Here is a 13,401-nt window from a genome sequence, read left to right as displayed (position 1 = left end):
ACAATAGTTAATGATTCCCCTCCGCCCCTTAATAATAATATACGTAACAAGAAGAACCGCCGGAGATTAGATAACTAGGGGATTCCTGAGGAACCAAGGCCTCGAACCGGAGAATCCCTCGGTCCGTCCATTCTATTCATAGTAATTCTGGATGTATTATATCGCAACGTCCCAGCCATTAAGTCGCGTTGGCAATTGTGGTAGGGGAGGTACGCTAGAAGACTTACAATGGCACTGGCCTTGGGAAAACAGTGGTATCCCCGTCGGGGCTCGAGTTTACTCGCGTCCCCCACTCTGCGCCGCACCTTCACGAGTCACCCCTCGCGCTTGTCGGGCCATAACCGATGGTCCACCATCAGACATGACAAGGCAAAGAACGACAAGGCGAAGAGTAAGGAACGACAGGTCATCGCCAAGGAGATCAGTAGCGCCACACAACGTAGGTTGTCCCGCCGTCGAACATCACAACTCGCAAGTCAATCCTAGCATGCACCCCGGCTGACTCCACGCAAAGTATGGGGAGCAGATATAAAGTTCAACCCGCGTCTGACGCTCGCCCTCTCCAACGCCAAACGAGCCGGGATCCCAAAAGTCGTAATCGACGGGGCGATCGCGAGAGGTCAGGGGGTCAGCGTGTCGGGACAGGCGCTGGAGCAGGTCACGATCGAAGCGCTTCTGCCCCACTCGGTTGCGGCGGTGATCGAGTGCCAGACGGACCAGAAAGCGCGCCTCCTGCAGGATCTTCGATATGCGATTAAGGATAACGGCGGGACCATCACTCCGACGACATACCTGTTTGAGAAGAAGGGGCGGATCGTCTTCGAGAAGAAGGAGGGCGTGGATCCGGATGAGTACCTCGACCAAGCGATCGAGGCCGGGGCTATGGATATTGCGGCCGATGCGGACGGTCGGCTGGTTGTGTTCTCTGAGCCGACGGAGACGAAAAAGGTGGGAGACTCTCTGTCGAAGCTCATCGGACTCCCCATTGAAGAACTGGAGATCATCTGGGATCCTAACAAGGATACCATGGTGGAGGTGAAGGACGAAGCAAACGTCAAAGAACTTGAGGATCTCGTCGGTTTTCTTCGGGAGGAGTCTGCTGTTCGGGATGTCTATGTGAACGCGACGCAGCAGCTCTGACCGTGGTTCGAGCCTTGCCTTGTATATATAGCGCCGTGACGTGACCATGTTATGTACAATAGTGTAGACTAGCAGCGGGGATGCAATCCCGTGTATTTTTATCTGTCATATCCAGAGCCCCTGTACTCTCCGATTCGGCTACCTATCTCGGACACAACAGTTCTCGCATTGATCTACCTCACTCCTTACGCAACGCTTTCATCGTGCTCCGCATCAGATTGCCAACGCCCACACTTCCATCGGCCTCCAACCAGTCCAGCATCCGCACCCTATACTCCTGCCAACTAACCTTAGCACCACCATCCTTCTCCAGCGCATTCAGCGCCTTTTGAGTAACAGGCCTCGTCAACCGGGGCTGATCCTCCCGGTTAGTCTCGTCCTCGATCCCAGCAAAGCAAGCCGCAGACATGTTGGACAGCGCGGCATGGTGACTGAGCGAGAACAGCGACGGCATGCTATAGGAGAACGGAATGTCACGCTTCCTCTCCCGCGATGCCTCGTTCATCTCGCGGATGTATTGCGTGAGTGCGGTTACGGTTCCTGCCGGAATCAGGCAACCCAGGGCGTTCGGATCGTCGCTGTTCAATGCTCGGTTTCGCCATAGCAGGTTGCAGATGTCCATGATATAGCCGTTGAATTGGCCCACTAGCTGGGTTGGATACAGTGCGTCTGTGGAGTCGGGCACTTGGAGGACTTGGGATGTCATGGATGCCTCGAAGGACGCCTTGTAGCTGGCTAGCACGGAGCTCACGATGGATATCACCGAGCTTATTGGGGTAAAGACGAGGCTGTATACAGTTGGCGCTAGAGGAATGGTAATCCGGATATTGCCGTTAACCGACGCGTACGAAAATAATTCTGCGAGTGTGCAGTAGAATTCAACCACGGATAGCGTGATCGGCTTCGTGTCGGTGGCATCGCTGTCGCCGTCTTGGGGTGTGGATGGGCACTCGAGGATGGACAGGGCTAATAGCTCCGCGTGGGATAGGAGGTGATCCAAAGGTTTTTTCTCGCCCGGTACGAGCGGCTGTGTCCTCAAGTGAACTCCCCATTGACGGACCAAGGAGGAGTAAAAGTCAAGAAGGCCGCCCTTAGCCGGCAACGCTTGATGTAACAGGGAATTTTCCAGGGGCGATAAGAACTCCCGTCGTATGGAATCGTAATCAGCCACTGGGGTGTATTCAAGAAGCCGAAGTATTTGCTCCTTGTTATCAACTCCATTCCACACTGGGATATAGGATTTTAGGAACGAGGCAACCGTGTCTGGAATTTCCTAAACAAGGGTGAGCGCTTTGGCAAGTTGTGCGCAAGGAAGGGTGGAGGTACCTTTGTATACCGTACATAGTCCACGAGCAGACTCAGTACGTAGCCTAATGACTCCACTTGCTCATCATCAGAATCGCCGCCGGATTCCAAGTGATCACTGAAAAAGCTCCTTAGCCAGTCGTCTAACCGGCGCTTCGCAGGCTCTGGCTGCACCAGAAACAAGTATTTCTGGGCCAGGTTGTCTCCAATTGTAGATACGATCTGATTGGGGAGCTCGATCTTTTCAAGCCTCTCAACAAAATGATCAATCCCACGGATTTCTTCGAGAGACGTATGGTTATACGACACCCGAGACGTTTGGACGCTCGGGACAAGCACCTCCATCTTGCTTCGCTTGGTGGTTCCGCGGAGCACCACTTGAAAGCGCGAGGACTGGGTCTCTCGGAGCCTCTCTGCGTTCGAGTCCTGGAGAGCTCTCACATGGTTGGTCCATTCGGGGTCCGGGTGCTTGAAGAAAAGCGCTTTTCTTCCGGCTCCCCCAAGGTCTCCCACGAGGACATCCGGGCAGTAATTTTTGAAGACCTTCATTAGAGTGAGCAGCTCCTTATCTTCACCACCCGAGTTCACAACAAGCTCCATAAGGGCTTGAATCCGGAATGGCTTGACATGCTTGCGCCGCGTAATGAAAGAAAGAAGATGGCAGAGCGGCTTGCGCAGACTGATCATGTCCAAGTAGTTGAAGAGCACCGCGTAGAGCTTCGACAGATGGGCCCTGTCGTCAAAGAAGTCATAAACCAGGATCAGCCATCGCAAGAGCAGATTCTGCGTCGCGGGGGCCGGCTTGTTCTTGCTCGGGCCAAGGCAGCACACAACCTGAGTGACCAGTTTAGACGGGACTCCCTCCACTGGGTAAAGGTTTTTCAACAAAGTAGTAATCGTGCCTTGGTCCAGATTGTTAGGCTGTGTCAGGAGCTTGACTAGACGTTCCAGAGCCGCTTGCGGGATTCCGCTCTCATACGCATTTGACGCGATGATTTTGGCCAACTGGCCAGCGTCCGTGTATCGCTGCTTCGAAGGCACGAAGGCCACTGCAAACAATAAGAATATGATACAGCGACCAATGAATATCCCATCAGTTGGGTAAATGAGCCTTACCTGCTTCTAGATGCTCCAGCGCATCAAGCAGGCTGGTTGGCCTCGGTTCCGAGCCTGGGAGTAGTGAGTATTGGGTGAGTCGATTGGGATTTGGAAAAATACCTGGCAATTCTCTTTCTAAGTCTGATGACATTGACAATGACTAGATATTCAATATTCCTGATGTAGTCTGCACACGTTCTCTTCTCTCCGCGAACAATTACGCGCCTGTCCTGGGCTGTTGTTTCGCGTTCTGCGCAAGCTATGTATGTCGCATTAATTAGAACTGTAGAGAGCGTGCACAGCAGTAAGCTATGTTTACAGGGTGAATGTACAGATCAATAAGAATGAAAATAATCTGGCTGAAATAGGACCCTGTCCCGGTTGAGCGTGTTTGTTGATGTCTGTTGCGCAGTTTGGGCCTCGGGATGGTCGCGGGAAATGACTAACTGGGCTAATTCGGCTTCACCCTGATCGATCTGTGTAGACTGTAGACCTAAGTGTTCTTACCATACGACCATTTTGCTTGCATGTGAGCTAATTTTGTCCGCATCAGATATATAAATATTTATGATTTACGGAGATCTAACTGATATTTCGTTAGTCCTAGCTTTTCTGTCTTAATACATAGTATAAACTGGTGCCATCCTTGGAGTATAGTAGAGAGAGAGGCTAATATAGACAGGACAACTTTTCAACCTTGATGTACTACTAACTTGTTCTATTACTACACTATTAAGTTCAACTTTCAAGGTAGATCCCAAAATTAGACCCGACTAACTGCAACAACTCGGGAATAGACGATACACTTAGCGAAACACACTGCCATTAAAACAGACATCGAAATGGCAGGCAACAAAGAGAACGGAGTGAACGGAAACCCTACAGGGCAGGTAGTCTGAAGGTAGTTCACTTTCTCTTGCGAGTGGGAGCCTTGGAGCTCTCCTTGCCAGACGCTTTAACCGGGGTGGGGTCCGCGGTCGCAGGAGCTGGGGCAGAATCCGAAGCGGGTTCTTCGCTCTCGTCATCGCTTTCGCCTCCCTGGCCAAATTCATTGACACGGTTGTAGTCAACCTTGTACTTCCAGCCCTGGTAAAGCCAGACAAAGAAGATCACGTCATCCCGCAGAGTTGCGAGTCTGTGAAGCCACGGCATTTTGACGGTGAAGGCAAAGAGGTCGTCAATGAAGGTGTTGAGGAACTTGTATGTCAACGCCTTTCCGGGCATGTGGGCAACGGACTGGACGAGGAGTCAGTCAATCTTTGTTGATTACGGGAGGGGGCAGACAAACCTTCAAGCGGTAGTTGATGTACAAGCTGGGAACCATCATAAGGAAGCCATAGGCATAGACGCTGCCCACGAGGGTCTCAATTACGAACGAGTACCATGATTTGTGCGTGTTGTAGATCAAGCTGTACGCGGCGTAGGCGGCCAGAAGAGGCACTGCAAGAATGTACAGCCAGCGGAAGGCAATCTCATCATACTCCTGGGTCTTCTTCTCCGTTTCGGTGAGCTTATGCTTGTCTTCAAACACCACAATCCAAGGCAGGAAGGAGAAAAATGATCCAGGCGGCGGCGGGCGCAGACGGACGTCGACCGACTTGGTGATTTTCCACGCTTCGAGAAGGATCCCGAAGCCCTGACTGGCAAGGATCATCCAAGAAGTGTTTTCACTGTTGTCCATGAGATAAAGGAAGATCACAGCCTGCATAAAAACGTTGGCCAGGATGGTGCGCACAGAGGTGCCGACAACATCCTTCTTCTTGCGCCAATGGGACTGTTGGTAAGAGATATATCGTTAGTTCCATGCGATCCGACCACAGAATAGGGAAAGGTCTCAAAAAGGAGAAAAGACAAACGTACGATATCATTCTTGAAAGCCAGCGTCTCAAAGATCATGTGCAGAATAGTGACAACACCGGTCGTGCCCAGGAGGTAGATGTTCGTGTTCAGAAGAACCTCCTTGACCATCTCAAACTCGGTCCCATCACCGCCACCGGGCGTCGACTGGCCGTAAGCCGCCTGTCGAGAAGTCTGTTTGGCGCTGTCATCGACACTCGTCATCATGCTGAATTTCCAATTCTGCAGATTGTTCAGAGTAATCCGCAACGGCACGGTCTCCACGGTCGAGTTAAGCTCCGTCATCTGGCTCTTGAGTTGCCAAAAGGTGTTCAGGAAGACAATCGGATAGTACCAGGCATTCTGGCCAGAGAGGTCTCGGGCGCCGCTCGACTCCAGGCGCACATGCTGACGAACCGCAGGATGGATTTTACGGTATTTCTGAGTTCCAGAGTCCGGGATTATGGAGACAGTAAAGTTCGGGTGGTAGAAAGACGAGATCGAGACGTCAGGTGTATGGTCTTCTTCCTCGCCTTCTTCCTCATCCCCCGCCAGGAGGTTCTTGAGTTTCTTGGCCTTCTTCTTGGGCAGGTACTGGTTCAAGGGACGGAAGAAATGAGTCGCGCTATCGGTGCTGTAATCCTTCGCCGCGGGGTCCAACTGGTGCCCTGTGAGTCCGACAAAGAAGTGAGCCCAGAGCGTGCCATTCTGCTGCACTTCCTTGGGAATCTGGATGGTCGTGTCGATCTCCCTGGTGTCACTATAGTTGCCAACGGTGAAGTTCTTCTCCTGAAGAACCAAGGCAGTCGATGGAAGTTTGCTCAAGGTAGGAAGCACAACGGACGGCGACACATAGATATTGACATCCACCGCGCTGTCGGCGGGCCATATCGGGGTAACAATATCGGGGATCGGACTGTAGTCCGTGATCTCACTGCGAGCTGGACGGTCGGCAAAATCGGGAATGCCACCAGCCTTCCCACCAGAACCTTCACTTTGTCCCTTACCACCGAAAAGTTGACTGATGACGAATTGCACGAAAATGAAGATCGCTAGGCCCTGAAGGGCACCCTTGAAGCCGGACTAGATCATCAAAACAAAGCTGTCAGCAAGGCGGAACTTAGAGAATAGGAGACATACGCACGCTTTGCTCCGGCTCATTCCTGCGCTGTCTCTGCTCCGGCATCGTGCGCTGGAGTAGGAAGAGAAAGGAAAGAAAGTTGATGAGGGAGAAAAGAGGCCACGGAGGAGAAAATCCAGAGCGAGGAAGCGGCGCGGCGGAAGTGCAGCAGCCCCAGGCAGTCCAGTCCGCATTGATACTGGCGGGTCCTTATCGCCCCGTGACATCTTGCTTCCGCACTTTATCTACAGCTTCTCCAGATTATCATCACTGTCATCTATTGTTTGATATCTGCTTCTCCTTACCCTCATTGATTATTGCTCTGGATTTAGATTGAAGATTCTACTGCGCGATGGAATCCTGAATGTATGAGGGACCCTGATCCAATGTCGGACCATCATTCCTCTCCCAATTATTCCCGCCCACTGTTCCCCGCACACAATGAACCACGAGTCTGGGTGATCACGGCCGGGGACTCACCCACGGGGATCTCGGTCGCACGCCAGGTCCTGGCGCATGGGGACTATGTGTATCTCGGATTAGCGCACTTTAGCCTCGAGCGGGATGAGTGTCACCGGGAAGGGTTCGAAGCTTTTCTAGCGGAGATTGAGAGTCACCGGGATGAGGGATGGCCGGACCGGACCAAGACGGCTCCTTTGGATATAAGGTGCGATTGTGCTCTGATCTTAGGGGTTTAATTGGCATAGACTAACGTATACTGCGCAGGATGATGGGAGAGTGCCAGGCCGTGGTTGCGGACGCCGTTGCAACCTTCGGGAGAATAGATATCCTTCTTTGCTGCACAAGTCAAGGTATGCATGGTAGAACACCACTTTATCGCGATCTTCAGCTAAATACAATACAGCTCTCATCGGAACGGTAGAAGAACTTGCGGCTTCTCAACAAACACTGAATCTGGTCCGGGACCAGTTCGAGACCAACTACTTCGGTCCTCTCAATATAATCAAGGCCACACTGCCCCATATGCGCGGGCTAAGATCAGGACATATAATGATTCTGTCCGGAATCAGTAAGGATCGCATTCAAGCAACCCGTATCGTATCTAACGCGGGAACAGCTGCCCATATCGGCACTCCCGGCCTGGGGATGTACTGCGCCGCAGGCTGGGCGCTGGAAGGATTCTGCGACGTACGAATATCCATTATCTGTGGAACCCAACTACATAGAATCATCTACTAACAAACCCATCCACAGAGCCTAGCTTACGAAATCGCCCCCTTCAACCTCAAACTCACCATCTTCCAATGCAGCATCGAAATCGGCATCCTGACCAACCTAGTCACCAGCGTCCCGCCCATGTCACACATATACTCGCCCTCCGCTACCCAAGCGCCCCTGTTCCGCGGCATCCTCAACCGCCTCGTTCCCCGGCTCCCAAACAACCAATACGGCACCGACAATGCCCGCAATCCAGACCATACATCCAGCGAAGATGGCCAAGATGGCCCGTTCTCGACTGACAAAGTCCTCTCGATGTATCCGCCGCTTAGCCCCGCGCATATGGAAGTCTTGGTTGCTGAGACTGTCTATGCGATCACCGCTATCGGGGGGCATGAGAATCCACCCTCGCGTCATATTGTTGGGCAGGAGGGCGTGGCGAGTGTGAAGGAGAAGTTGAAGACTGTTAGTGAGGAGTTGGAGGATTTTATACAGTCTAGTTTTGCGGTGGACTATTCTGTTGATGGGGATGGGAGCAGGCCGTCTAAGGAGGATAGTGTAGGAATGCGAGTTGATAATGCTTGATTTATGCTTTCTTGTGAAACGTAGCGCTAATGATATTTAATGGATGATTTGACGTGACGTAACTGACAACATAAAGCAAAGCAACCCCTCAAAAATTGCACAGTAGGAAGAGGTGATGGCTAATGCTATTCTCATCCTCCTTACTTCGGCGTTTGCGCATTGCAGCCACGACGCAGTGTACCGACTCAAGTTGGCTAGTTAGATAAAAGGCGACCTGATCAATGGTCCCTCAGTGGACAGCCGGCTAACAGCAACTGCCGAAAGAGCGGTGCTCAAAAAACCCCGAATATCACTGCGTCTTCAGGAACCAAGCCTGTCTGACTTCCCAGAGACTTCCCATATCCTGATTATTTCGGTAAGAACGGAACTCTTTCCACGCATTCCCGTTTGGAACCTCCTTGATACGACCGTCCAATTCTATGATCTTCGCGCCCAGCGCAGTAAGCCCTTGAATATCGGTGACTATGATCTCGTCGGTTCCCTTCGGTGGGCCCTCCGGCCTGGTTTTAGATGAAGGTTGGGAAGAAGCTTTCTCATCGGTGGTTTCGGGCTCCTGCTGCTCCGTGGAGTTGGCGATACCGTGAGTATCTCCATCTGGTGGTGGGGTTGGAATAGATTCGTCGGCCATCGCTGGTGGATCACTGGGGGCGATATCTTCAGGTTTTGGGACGGCTTCGGTTTTCGGGGGGTTCTTTGGGGGCCGTCCGCGACCCCTCTTCGCAGGTTGGACTTCGGCGTCTGATTTGCGTTTTTGAGATGTTCCAGGATCTGGAGATTCGTCTGTAACTATCGGTACTTCTCCACCTGTCTCCATGGAGTCACTCTGTTGAGATGTAGGCTCGGGGGCTGATTGATTCGACGGGCCATCCGCCTCCTTTGAAACAAGCGGCGACGACTGAACCGAGGAGAGAAACGTGCGTTGGCCAGGAGGCATCAAAAACGACAAGCGTGAGCCGTCAATGGCAACAATCTATGAGAGTCAATACGACGCCCGAAGACAAACCTCAACGGAAAAAGTAACACAAACCTTCACTTCTTTCTCCACTAGGACCCTATTGCGACCCCTGGAAAAAGAGCGCGAGTAGCGCCAAACATCGCCTTCATGAATGACCCCATGCTCAATCAGTGTCGTCAATTTAACCTGCGAGCTCTGCCCCGCAGCAATAGTCCTGTCCATCCTCTGCTTCTGGCCCCAGAACTGCTCAAACTCCTCTTCCTTGAACTTGTCGAACTTCCCCGCTGCCCTCTCTGCCACAGCCGCCTCGGCCTGTCGGACCCAAACCGGGTCGTAGCGACCATCTTCCAGATCGGACTGGAATTGGCGGATGCCGTCGCGCCACTCGTTCGAGTATCGCAGGAACGATTCAGGTAGCGGTGGGATTTTTGCGTCGGGGTCGTCTGCGGACGGGTAGCGATTCGGGTGCGTATCTTCAGGAAGCAGATTCAAGATTTCTTCCTTCTCGGCTTCGTCGAGGCAGTTCCAGGCATCGGGTTTCGCGAGTAGTTTCTTTACTTGCATCAGCTTCTTGTCGTCCCGTCCCGCATTTATGCGGCTAGAACACAACTTGCACTGACGACTATGTCAATATTAACCAGCGGGGACTGAGCACTCGTCATCAAATGCTGCTCCGCCCATCTATCCTTCACGGCCCTTCGGGGGTTCCGCTTCGGTTTCTGCTTTGTCGACGGCATAGCGGAGCCCGAGTCGGCTGTCTTATTCGGTGCCGCTGCATTAGATCCAGATCGACCCTTCCTGAAAATCATTCATTGTTAGACTGTAGGTGGCTGATTGGAACTATAGCAGACTATAACAGGGTGTTGAGGAACAGCGACATTGATGCTGTTTTATCACCAGAACTTACAGAGAGGGAAAGAGCAAGAGAGAGGATGTTAATCATTACGTACCTGCTCCTCGTAGTGCCACTTCTGACCGCCTTGACCTTGCGGGCCATTGATCCCCCAGAGCTGCCAAGGAGGTAAACCGGCGTAATACTAGAATCAGGACAACAAAACAGACAGAACAGGTCACAGCTTGCTTATCGCTTGGAAAGCTGAAGATTATCTCCACTTGTGCTGTAACACTTCGACACGATGGTTCGATCCACTCAGATCGCCCGGCTTGATGGTATGTTGTAATGCGGAGGTGTTGTGCTGGGGATGGTTGACTGACGTTCCAGGCCTGATGTTGGCTGCGTCTGTCGATGACGAACAGGTGAGTGAGGGAGCTGTGAAGGCTAGCTAGCTTGTTACACCTGCATGGTGAATTCCCCACAGGCCAGTCACCGTTGACAAGGTGTTTTTGATTATGTAGGCCGAGACCGAACTGGCCGAGATCAAGTCGCAGGTCAAAATGGTCTTTCGTCGCCTGAGTCGCAATTCCGCGCCGCAGGTCAGTATTGAGTCTGGGCAGTATAATTTACAGTAAGTTGACAGGTCGCATGATGTGATCGCATTGTGGGAGAGAGAGAGTGTGTGGCTTATTGATAATTGTTTAGCTACTTGATCCAGGATGATATTTGCTTTCTTTGTATATGCGACCGGTCCTACCCTCGCAAACTGGCCTTTACCTATCTGGCGGATCTCGCGACGGAATTCACCACCACTTACTCCGCTGCGCAATACCATTCCCCGACCCTGCGACCGTATGCGTTTGTCGAGTTTGATACCTTTATTCAACGCACCAAGAAGCTATACCAGGATGGCCGTGCCACGCAGAACCTCGACAAGCTGAACGATGAGCTGCGGGATGTGACCAAGGTTATGACCAAGAATATCGAGGATCTCCTGTACCGTGGTGATAGCTTGGAGCGCATGGGCGAGCTATCAGGGCGCCTGCGCGAGGATAGCAAAAAGTATAGGAAAGCGGCGGTCCGCATCAACTGGGAGTTGTTGTTGAAGCAGGTGAGTTTCAATCGCCCACGGCTATCCTGCCTAGAATGCTGTTCTGACTTGTTGTAGTATGGGCCATTTGCGGGCGTTGGGTTCTTTATTATTCTTTTCCTCTGGTTGCGTTTCTTCTAGCCACGTCGCAGGTGGTCATGTCTTTCGTGGGTATCCGGTCATAGGCACACCCGTGTACATACATAATTTTTAAAGGGCGGCTGCAGGACACTGCCCTCTAGTCAATCACCCAAGCCGTTAGGATCGTTTAGATGAATGACGAGCAGGCTTGTCTGACAATGGAAGCTTTTCTTTGGCGAAGGCAGATGATGTTCCGTAGAGCTAGGTAAACCACGCATACACTGCGCCAAAGGGACAGGAAGAGGGGCACGCTATATCTCATCTTCCTCTTCGTCGAAATCGTCTTCCTCTCCCATGTCGTATAAGATGCGGCCCCCTTCGCCGGGGCCATCGCCCTGCTGGGCATCAAAGTATGGCAGGACCACACCTTCTCTGTCCTTTCGTTGCCGGTCGGTCAGACCTAGTTCAAAAGTGGACTGCGGTTCCTCCTCGCCTTCCTGGGCGCTTGGATCCTGTGGAGGTCGATACAGCGGATGATCGTCGAGCAAGGTGACAATCTCTTTGAGCTGGTTGGGCGGGTAGCTCGAAGCGGGGGGTAGGATGTACCATTCCAGAACGCCACGTCCACTTCTCCGGCGGTGTTCCATCTCCAGGACGATCCCTTGCGTGGACTCGTTGCCGATCGGCTTATCCAGTCGGCCCAAGAGGACACCATCTTGCTCCTCGGCGAGCCCGAAAACAGGCGCTGCCAGACTGCGATCGCGAGCGGCTTTTTGGGCCAATATATGGGAGAAAGAGTGTAGCGTGATTACGGTTGTCGCTAGGAAGCTCAAGGTGGACAGTGGCGAGGGTTGGTACGGTGACTGGGTCGGAGGGTTTGGGACATCGTTATGGAAGTTCACGACGAGTGATGTATCACCCTTGGGCGCAGAGGGGCTCGACGGTATCAAAAAGGAGCTTAGGAAAGTAGGGAGGTGGAAGTGCGCATTGGCTCGCTGGGCGCGGAGAAGAGGATTGATCGAGTCGATCAAGATGAGGCGCCCTACATAGTGTGGGTCAATAAAGAAAGGACTCGGACATTGGATGGCATATGGGGGGGGGTCTGCCTACGGGTAGGTGTCTTCTGCTGAGCCGCAGCAACTTCTTTCGCGATCTCCGAGGGGTTCTTTCTCCGGGCAAAGATGAATGAATCAACTCCATCTAATGGTTTGAGGGTCTCGAATGCGATGAGTGTAACATGGACTTTGGAGATCTGTCATGCGATCGAGGTTAGTCCGTATTTGTCGCCAATAACCCCACACTTCATGGATATTCAGCATGCGACAAACGAGAAGGAGATACTGACCTTTGCGCGTCTGATATACTCCTTGATCAATGGAGTCGCAGGCTGTTCCAAGGAATCTATGAGTAAGGTGAGGGGTGACGCGGTATCACGGTGGCCGAGAAGCTTGGAAATCAACAGCAAATTGTGGGTTTGCCGATGAGATAAGCTGGTTGGGGCCATCTCTCTATTCAGGGAACTACAGTAGTCCCAAGAGAATCTAATTCGGTATCCTATCAATAGTTGGACGGGGTGACGAGTGCGGGGCTGTCTGATGCATGAATTTGGAGGGGTCGAAGCACTGGACGTAAAAGAATTCCAGCGAACGATCGATCTTTTCCCTTTGCGGATCTTTCTTCGCGGCTCGGCGGATCGGCCCGTCCATGGTTTGGGCGTCTGCATCGGAATTCAACACCTTGGTTTATACCGAGATACGGAGGGTCAGGGTTGGGAAGGGTCCGATGTGAAGTTATTCAATCGGGACATTGTCTTGATTGACGAGTATGGCTATAGGGTAGTCAGCGAAACTAATCCATGGTCAATGTGCGGTTATAGGTAAGTTACCCTTTGGTTAAGTAGGGTATAAAATTCTTCAGTACCTTCTCCTGCCTCCTCTATGGTTAGTCGTGGGTAATTATGCTATTAGGACCCGTATGGACTATCAAGTTGCAATGAGGTGGAGATAGTCGCAGTACAAATTCTAGGCGGTTAACGGTGTGGAAACATCCTTTTGTTTTCTCCATTGTTTTGCAACGTAGCACAGAAAGGACACTGGAAGCACTAGTCCATTTTGTATTGTTTCAAGTTTACAAGATATATCAGAAGTATAGAGGGTCCAATGCGCGTGAAGTGTATG

The 13,401-nt window shown here is 52.0% G+C and overlaps 7 protein-coding genes across 7 annotated transcripts; 3 read left to right on the top strand and 4 right to left on the bottom strand.

Moving 5' to 3' along the window:
• The first annotated feature begins 204 nt into the window (after positions 1–204).
• Positions 205–1,238, top strand: BDW47DRAFT_100547 (post-initiation translation factor DPC29). The gene is made up of 2 exons (XM_024811460.1): positions 205–439; positions 515–1,238. Exons 1-2 carry the CDS (start codon positions 229–231, stop codon positions 1,138–1,140), a joined length of 837 nt encoding a protein of 278 aa, XP_024675141.1. The 5' UTR covers positions 205–228; the 3' UTR covers positions 1,141–1,238.
• A 28-nt stretch (positions 1,239–1,266) lies between these two features.
• On the bottom strand, positions 1,267–3,876 carry BDW47DRAFT_100546 (Mis6 domain protein). Its single transcript, XM_024811459.1, has 4 exons — positions 3,664–3,876; positions 3,562–3,615; positions 2,467–3,494; positions 1,267–2,413 (listed from the first exon to the last, which is right to left on the bottom strand). Exons 1-4 carry the CDS (start codon positions 3,692–3,694, stop codon positions 1,319–1,321), a joined length of 2,208 nt encoding a protein of 735 aa, XP_024675140.1. The 5' UTR covers positions 3,695–3,876; the 3' UTR covers positions 1,267–1,318.
• Positions 3,877–4,225: 349 nt separating this feature from the next.
• BDW47DRAFT_100545 (CLPTM1 family protein) lies at positions 4,226–6,651 on the bottom strand. The gene is made up of 4 exons (XM_024811458.1): positions 6,524–6,651; positions 5,404–6,462; positions 4,832–5,317; positions 4,226–4,779 (listed from the first exon to the last, which is right to left on the bottom strand). The coding sequence occupies exons 1-4, from the start codon at positions 6,563–6,565 to the stop codon at positions 4,450–4,452; spliced, it is 1,917 nt and encodes a 638-aa protein (XP_024675139.1). The 5' UTR covers positions 6,566–6,651; the 3' UTR covers positions 4,226–4,449.
• Positions 6,652–6,793: 142 nt separating this feature from the next.
• BDW47DRAFT_75525 (short chain dehydrogenase/reductase family protein) lies at positions 6,794–8,408 on the top strand. Its single transcript, XM_024819769.1, has 5 exons — positions 6,794–7,166; positions 7,226–7,311; positions 7,365–7,529; positions 7,578–7,648; positions 7,715–8,408. The coding sequence occupies exons 1-5, from the start codon at positions 6,868–6,870 to the stop codon at positions 8,261–8,263; spliced, it is 1,170 nt and encodes a 389-aa protein (XP_024675138.1). The 5' UTR covers positions 6,794–6,867; the 3' UTR covers positions 8,264–8,408.
• BDW47DRAFT_75528 (uncharacterized protein) lies at positions 8,408–10,104 on the bottom strand. The gene is made up of 3 exons (XM_024819770.1): positions 9,839–10,104; positions 9,291–9,770; positions 8,408–9,233 (listed from the first exon to the last, which is right to left on the bottom strand). Exons 1-3 carry the CDS (start codon positions 10,025–10,027, stop codon positions 8,553–8,555), a joined length of 1,350 nt encoding a protein of 449 aa, XP_024675137.1. The 5' UTR covers positions 10,028–10,104; the 3' UTR covers positions 8,408–8,552.
• Positions 10,105–10,285: 181 nt separating this feature from the next.
• BDW47DRAFT_75500 (SNAP receptor SEC22) lies at positions 10,286–11,410 on the top strand. Its single transcript, XM_024819768.1, has 5 exons — positions 10,286–10,388; positions 10,441–10,475; positions 10,575–10,684; positions 10,759–11,164; positions 11,222–11,410. The coding sequence occupies exons 1-5, from the start codon at positions 10,355–10,357 to the stop codon at positions 11,282–11,284; spliced, it is 648 nt and encodes a 215-aa protein (XP_024675136.1). The 5' UTR covers positions 10,286–10,354; the 3' UTR covers positions 11,285–11,410.
• A 125-nt stretch (positions 11,411–11,535) lies between these two features.
• Positions 11,536–12,728, bottom strand: BDW47DRAFT_123176 (Elongator subunit IKI1; the record flags this gene model as incomplete). The annotated part of the gene is made up of 3 exons (XM_024816003.1): positions 11,536–12,266; positions 12,335–12,476; positions 12,570–12,728. The coding sequence occupies 3 exons, from the start codon at positions 12,726–12,728 to the stop codon at positions 11,536–11,538; spliced, it is 1,032 nt and encodes a 343-aa protein (XP_024675135.1).
• Between the last annotated feature and the right edge of the window lie 673 nt (positions 12,729–13,401).

The sequence above is a fragment of the Aspergillus candidus genome (assembly GCF_002847045.1).
Source record: "Aspergillus candidus strain CBS 102.13 unplaced genomic scaffold BDW47scaffold_6, whole genome shotgun sequence".
Classification (NCBI taxonomy): Eukaryota; Fungi; Ascomycota; class Eurotiomycetes; order Eurotiales; family Aspergillaceae; genus Aspergillus; species Aspergillus candidus.
This window is presented reverse-complemented; position numbering and strand designations above follow the sequence as displayed.

Excerpts from the sequence above, each read along its gene's own strand:
- BDW47DRAFT_100547 (XM_024811460.1), top strand. The coding sequence starts at position 229 with ATGGCACTGGCCTTGGGAAAACAGTGGTATCCCCGTCGGGGCTCGAGT. Across the intron at positions 440-514 it reads GATCAGTAGCGCCACACAAC|TATGGGGAGCAGATATAAAG; the intron begins GTAGGTTGTCCC and ends CTCCACGCAAAG.
- BDW47DRAFT_100546 (XM_024811459.1), bottom strand. The coding sequence starts at position 3,694 with ATGTCATCAGACTTAGAAAGAGAATTGCCAG. Across the intron at positions 3,616-3,663 it reads CTTAGAAAGAGAATTGCCAG|GCTCGGAACCGAGGCCAACC; the intron begins GTATTTTTCCAA and ends CACTACTCCCAG. Across the intron at positions 2,414-2,466 it reads ACTATGTACGGTATACAAAG|GAAATTCCAGACACGGTTGC; the intron begins GTACCTCCACCC and ends ACCCTTGTTTAG.
- BDW47DRAFT_100545 (XM_024811458.1), bottom strand. The coding sequence starts at position 6,565 with ATGCCGGAGCAGAGACAGCGCAGGAATGAGCCGGAGCAAAGC. Across the intron at positions 6,463-6,523 it reads GGAATGAGCCGGAGCAAAGC|TCCGGCTTCAAGGGTGCCCT; the intron begins GTGCGTATGTCT and ends TTGATGATCTAG. Across the intron at positions 5,318-5,403 it reads TGGCTTTCAAGAATGATATC|TCCCATTGGCGCAAGAAGAA; the intron begins GTACGTTTGTCT and ends TCTTACCAACAG.
- BDW47DRAFT_75525 (XM_024819769.1), top strand. The coding sequence starts at position 6,868 with ATGAGGGACCCTGATCCAATGTCGGACCATCATTCCTCTCCCAATTAT. Across the intron at positions 7,167-7,225 it reads ACGGCTCCTTTGGATATAAG|GATGATGGGAGAGTGCCAGG; the intron begins GTGCGATTGTGC and ends TATACTGCGCAG. Across the intron at positions 7,312-7,364 it reads TCTTTGCTGCACAAGTCAAG|CTCTCATCGGAACGGTAGAA; the intron begins GTATGCATGGTA and ends AATACAATACAG.
- BDW47DRAFT_75528 (XM_024819770.1), bottom strand. The coding sequence starts at position 10,027 with ATGATTTTCAGGAAGGGTCGATCTGGATCTAATGCAGCGGCACCGAAT. Across the intron at positions 9,771-9,838 it reads TGGTTAATATTGACATAGTC|AAACTACTCGCGAAACCCGA; the intron begins GTCAGTGCAAGT and ends ATGCAAGTAAAG. Across the intron at positions 9,234-9,290 it reads TAGTGGAGAAAGAAGTGAAG|ATTGTTGCCATTGACGGCTC; the intron begins GTTTGTGTTACT and ends TGACTCTCATAG.
- BDW47DRAFT_75500 (XM_024819768.1), top strand. The coding sequence starts at position 10,355 with ATGGTTCGATCCACTCAGATCGCCCGGCTTGATG. Across the intron at positions 10,389-10,440 it reads TCAGATCGCCCGGCTTGATG|GCCTGATGTTGGCTGCGTCT; the intron begins GTATGTTGTAAT and ends CTGACGTTCCAG. Across the intron at positions 11,165-11,221 it reads GGGAGTTGTTGTTGAAGCAG|TATGGGCCATTTGCGGGCGT; the intron begins GTGAGTTTCAAT and ends GACTTGTTGTAG.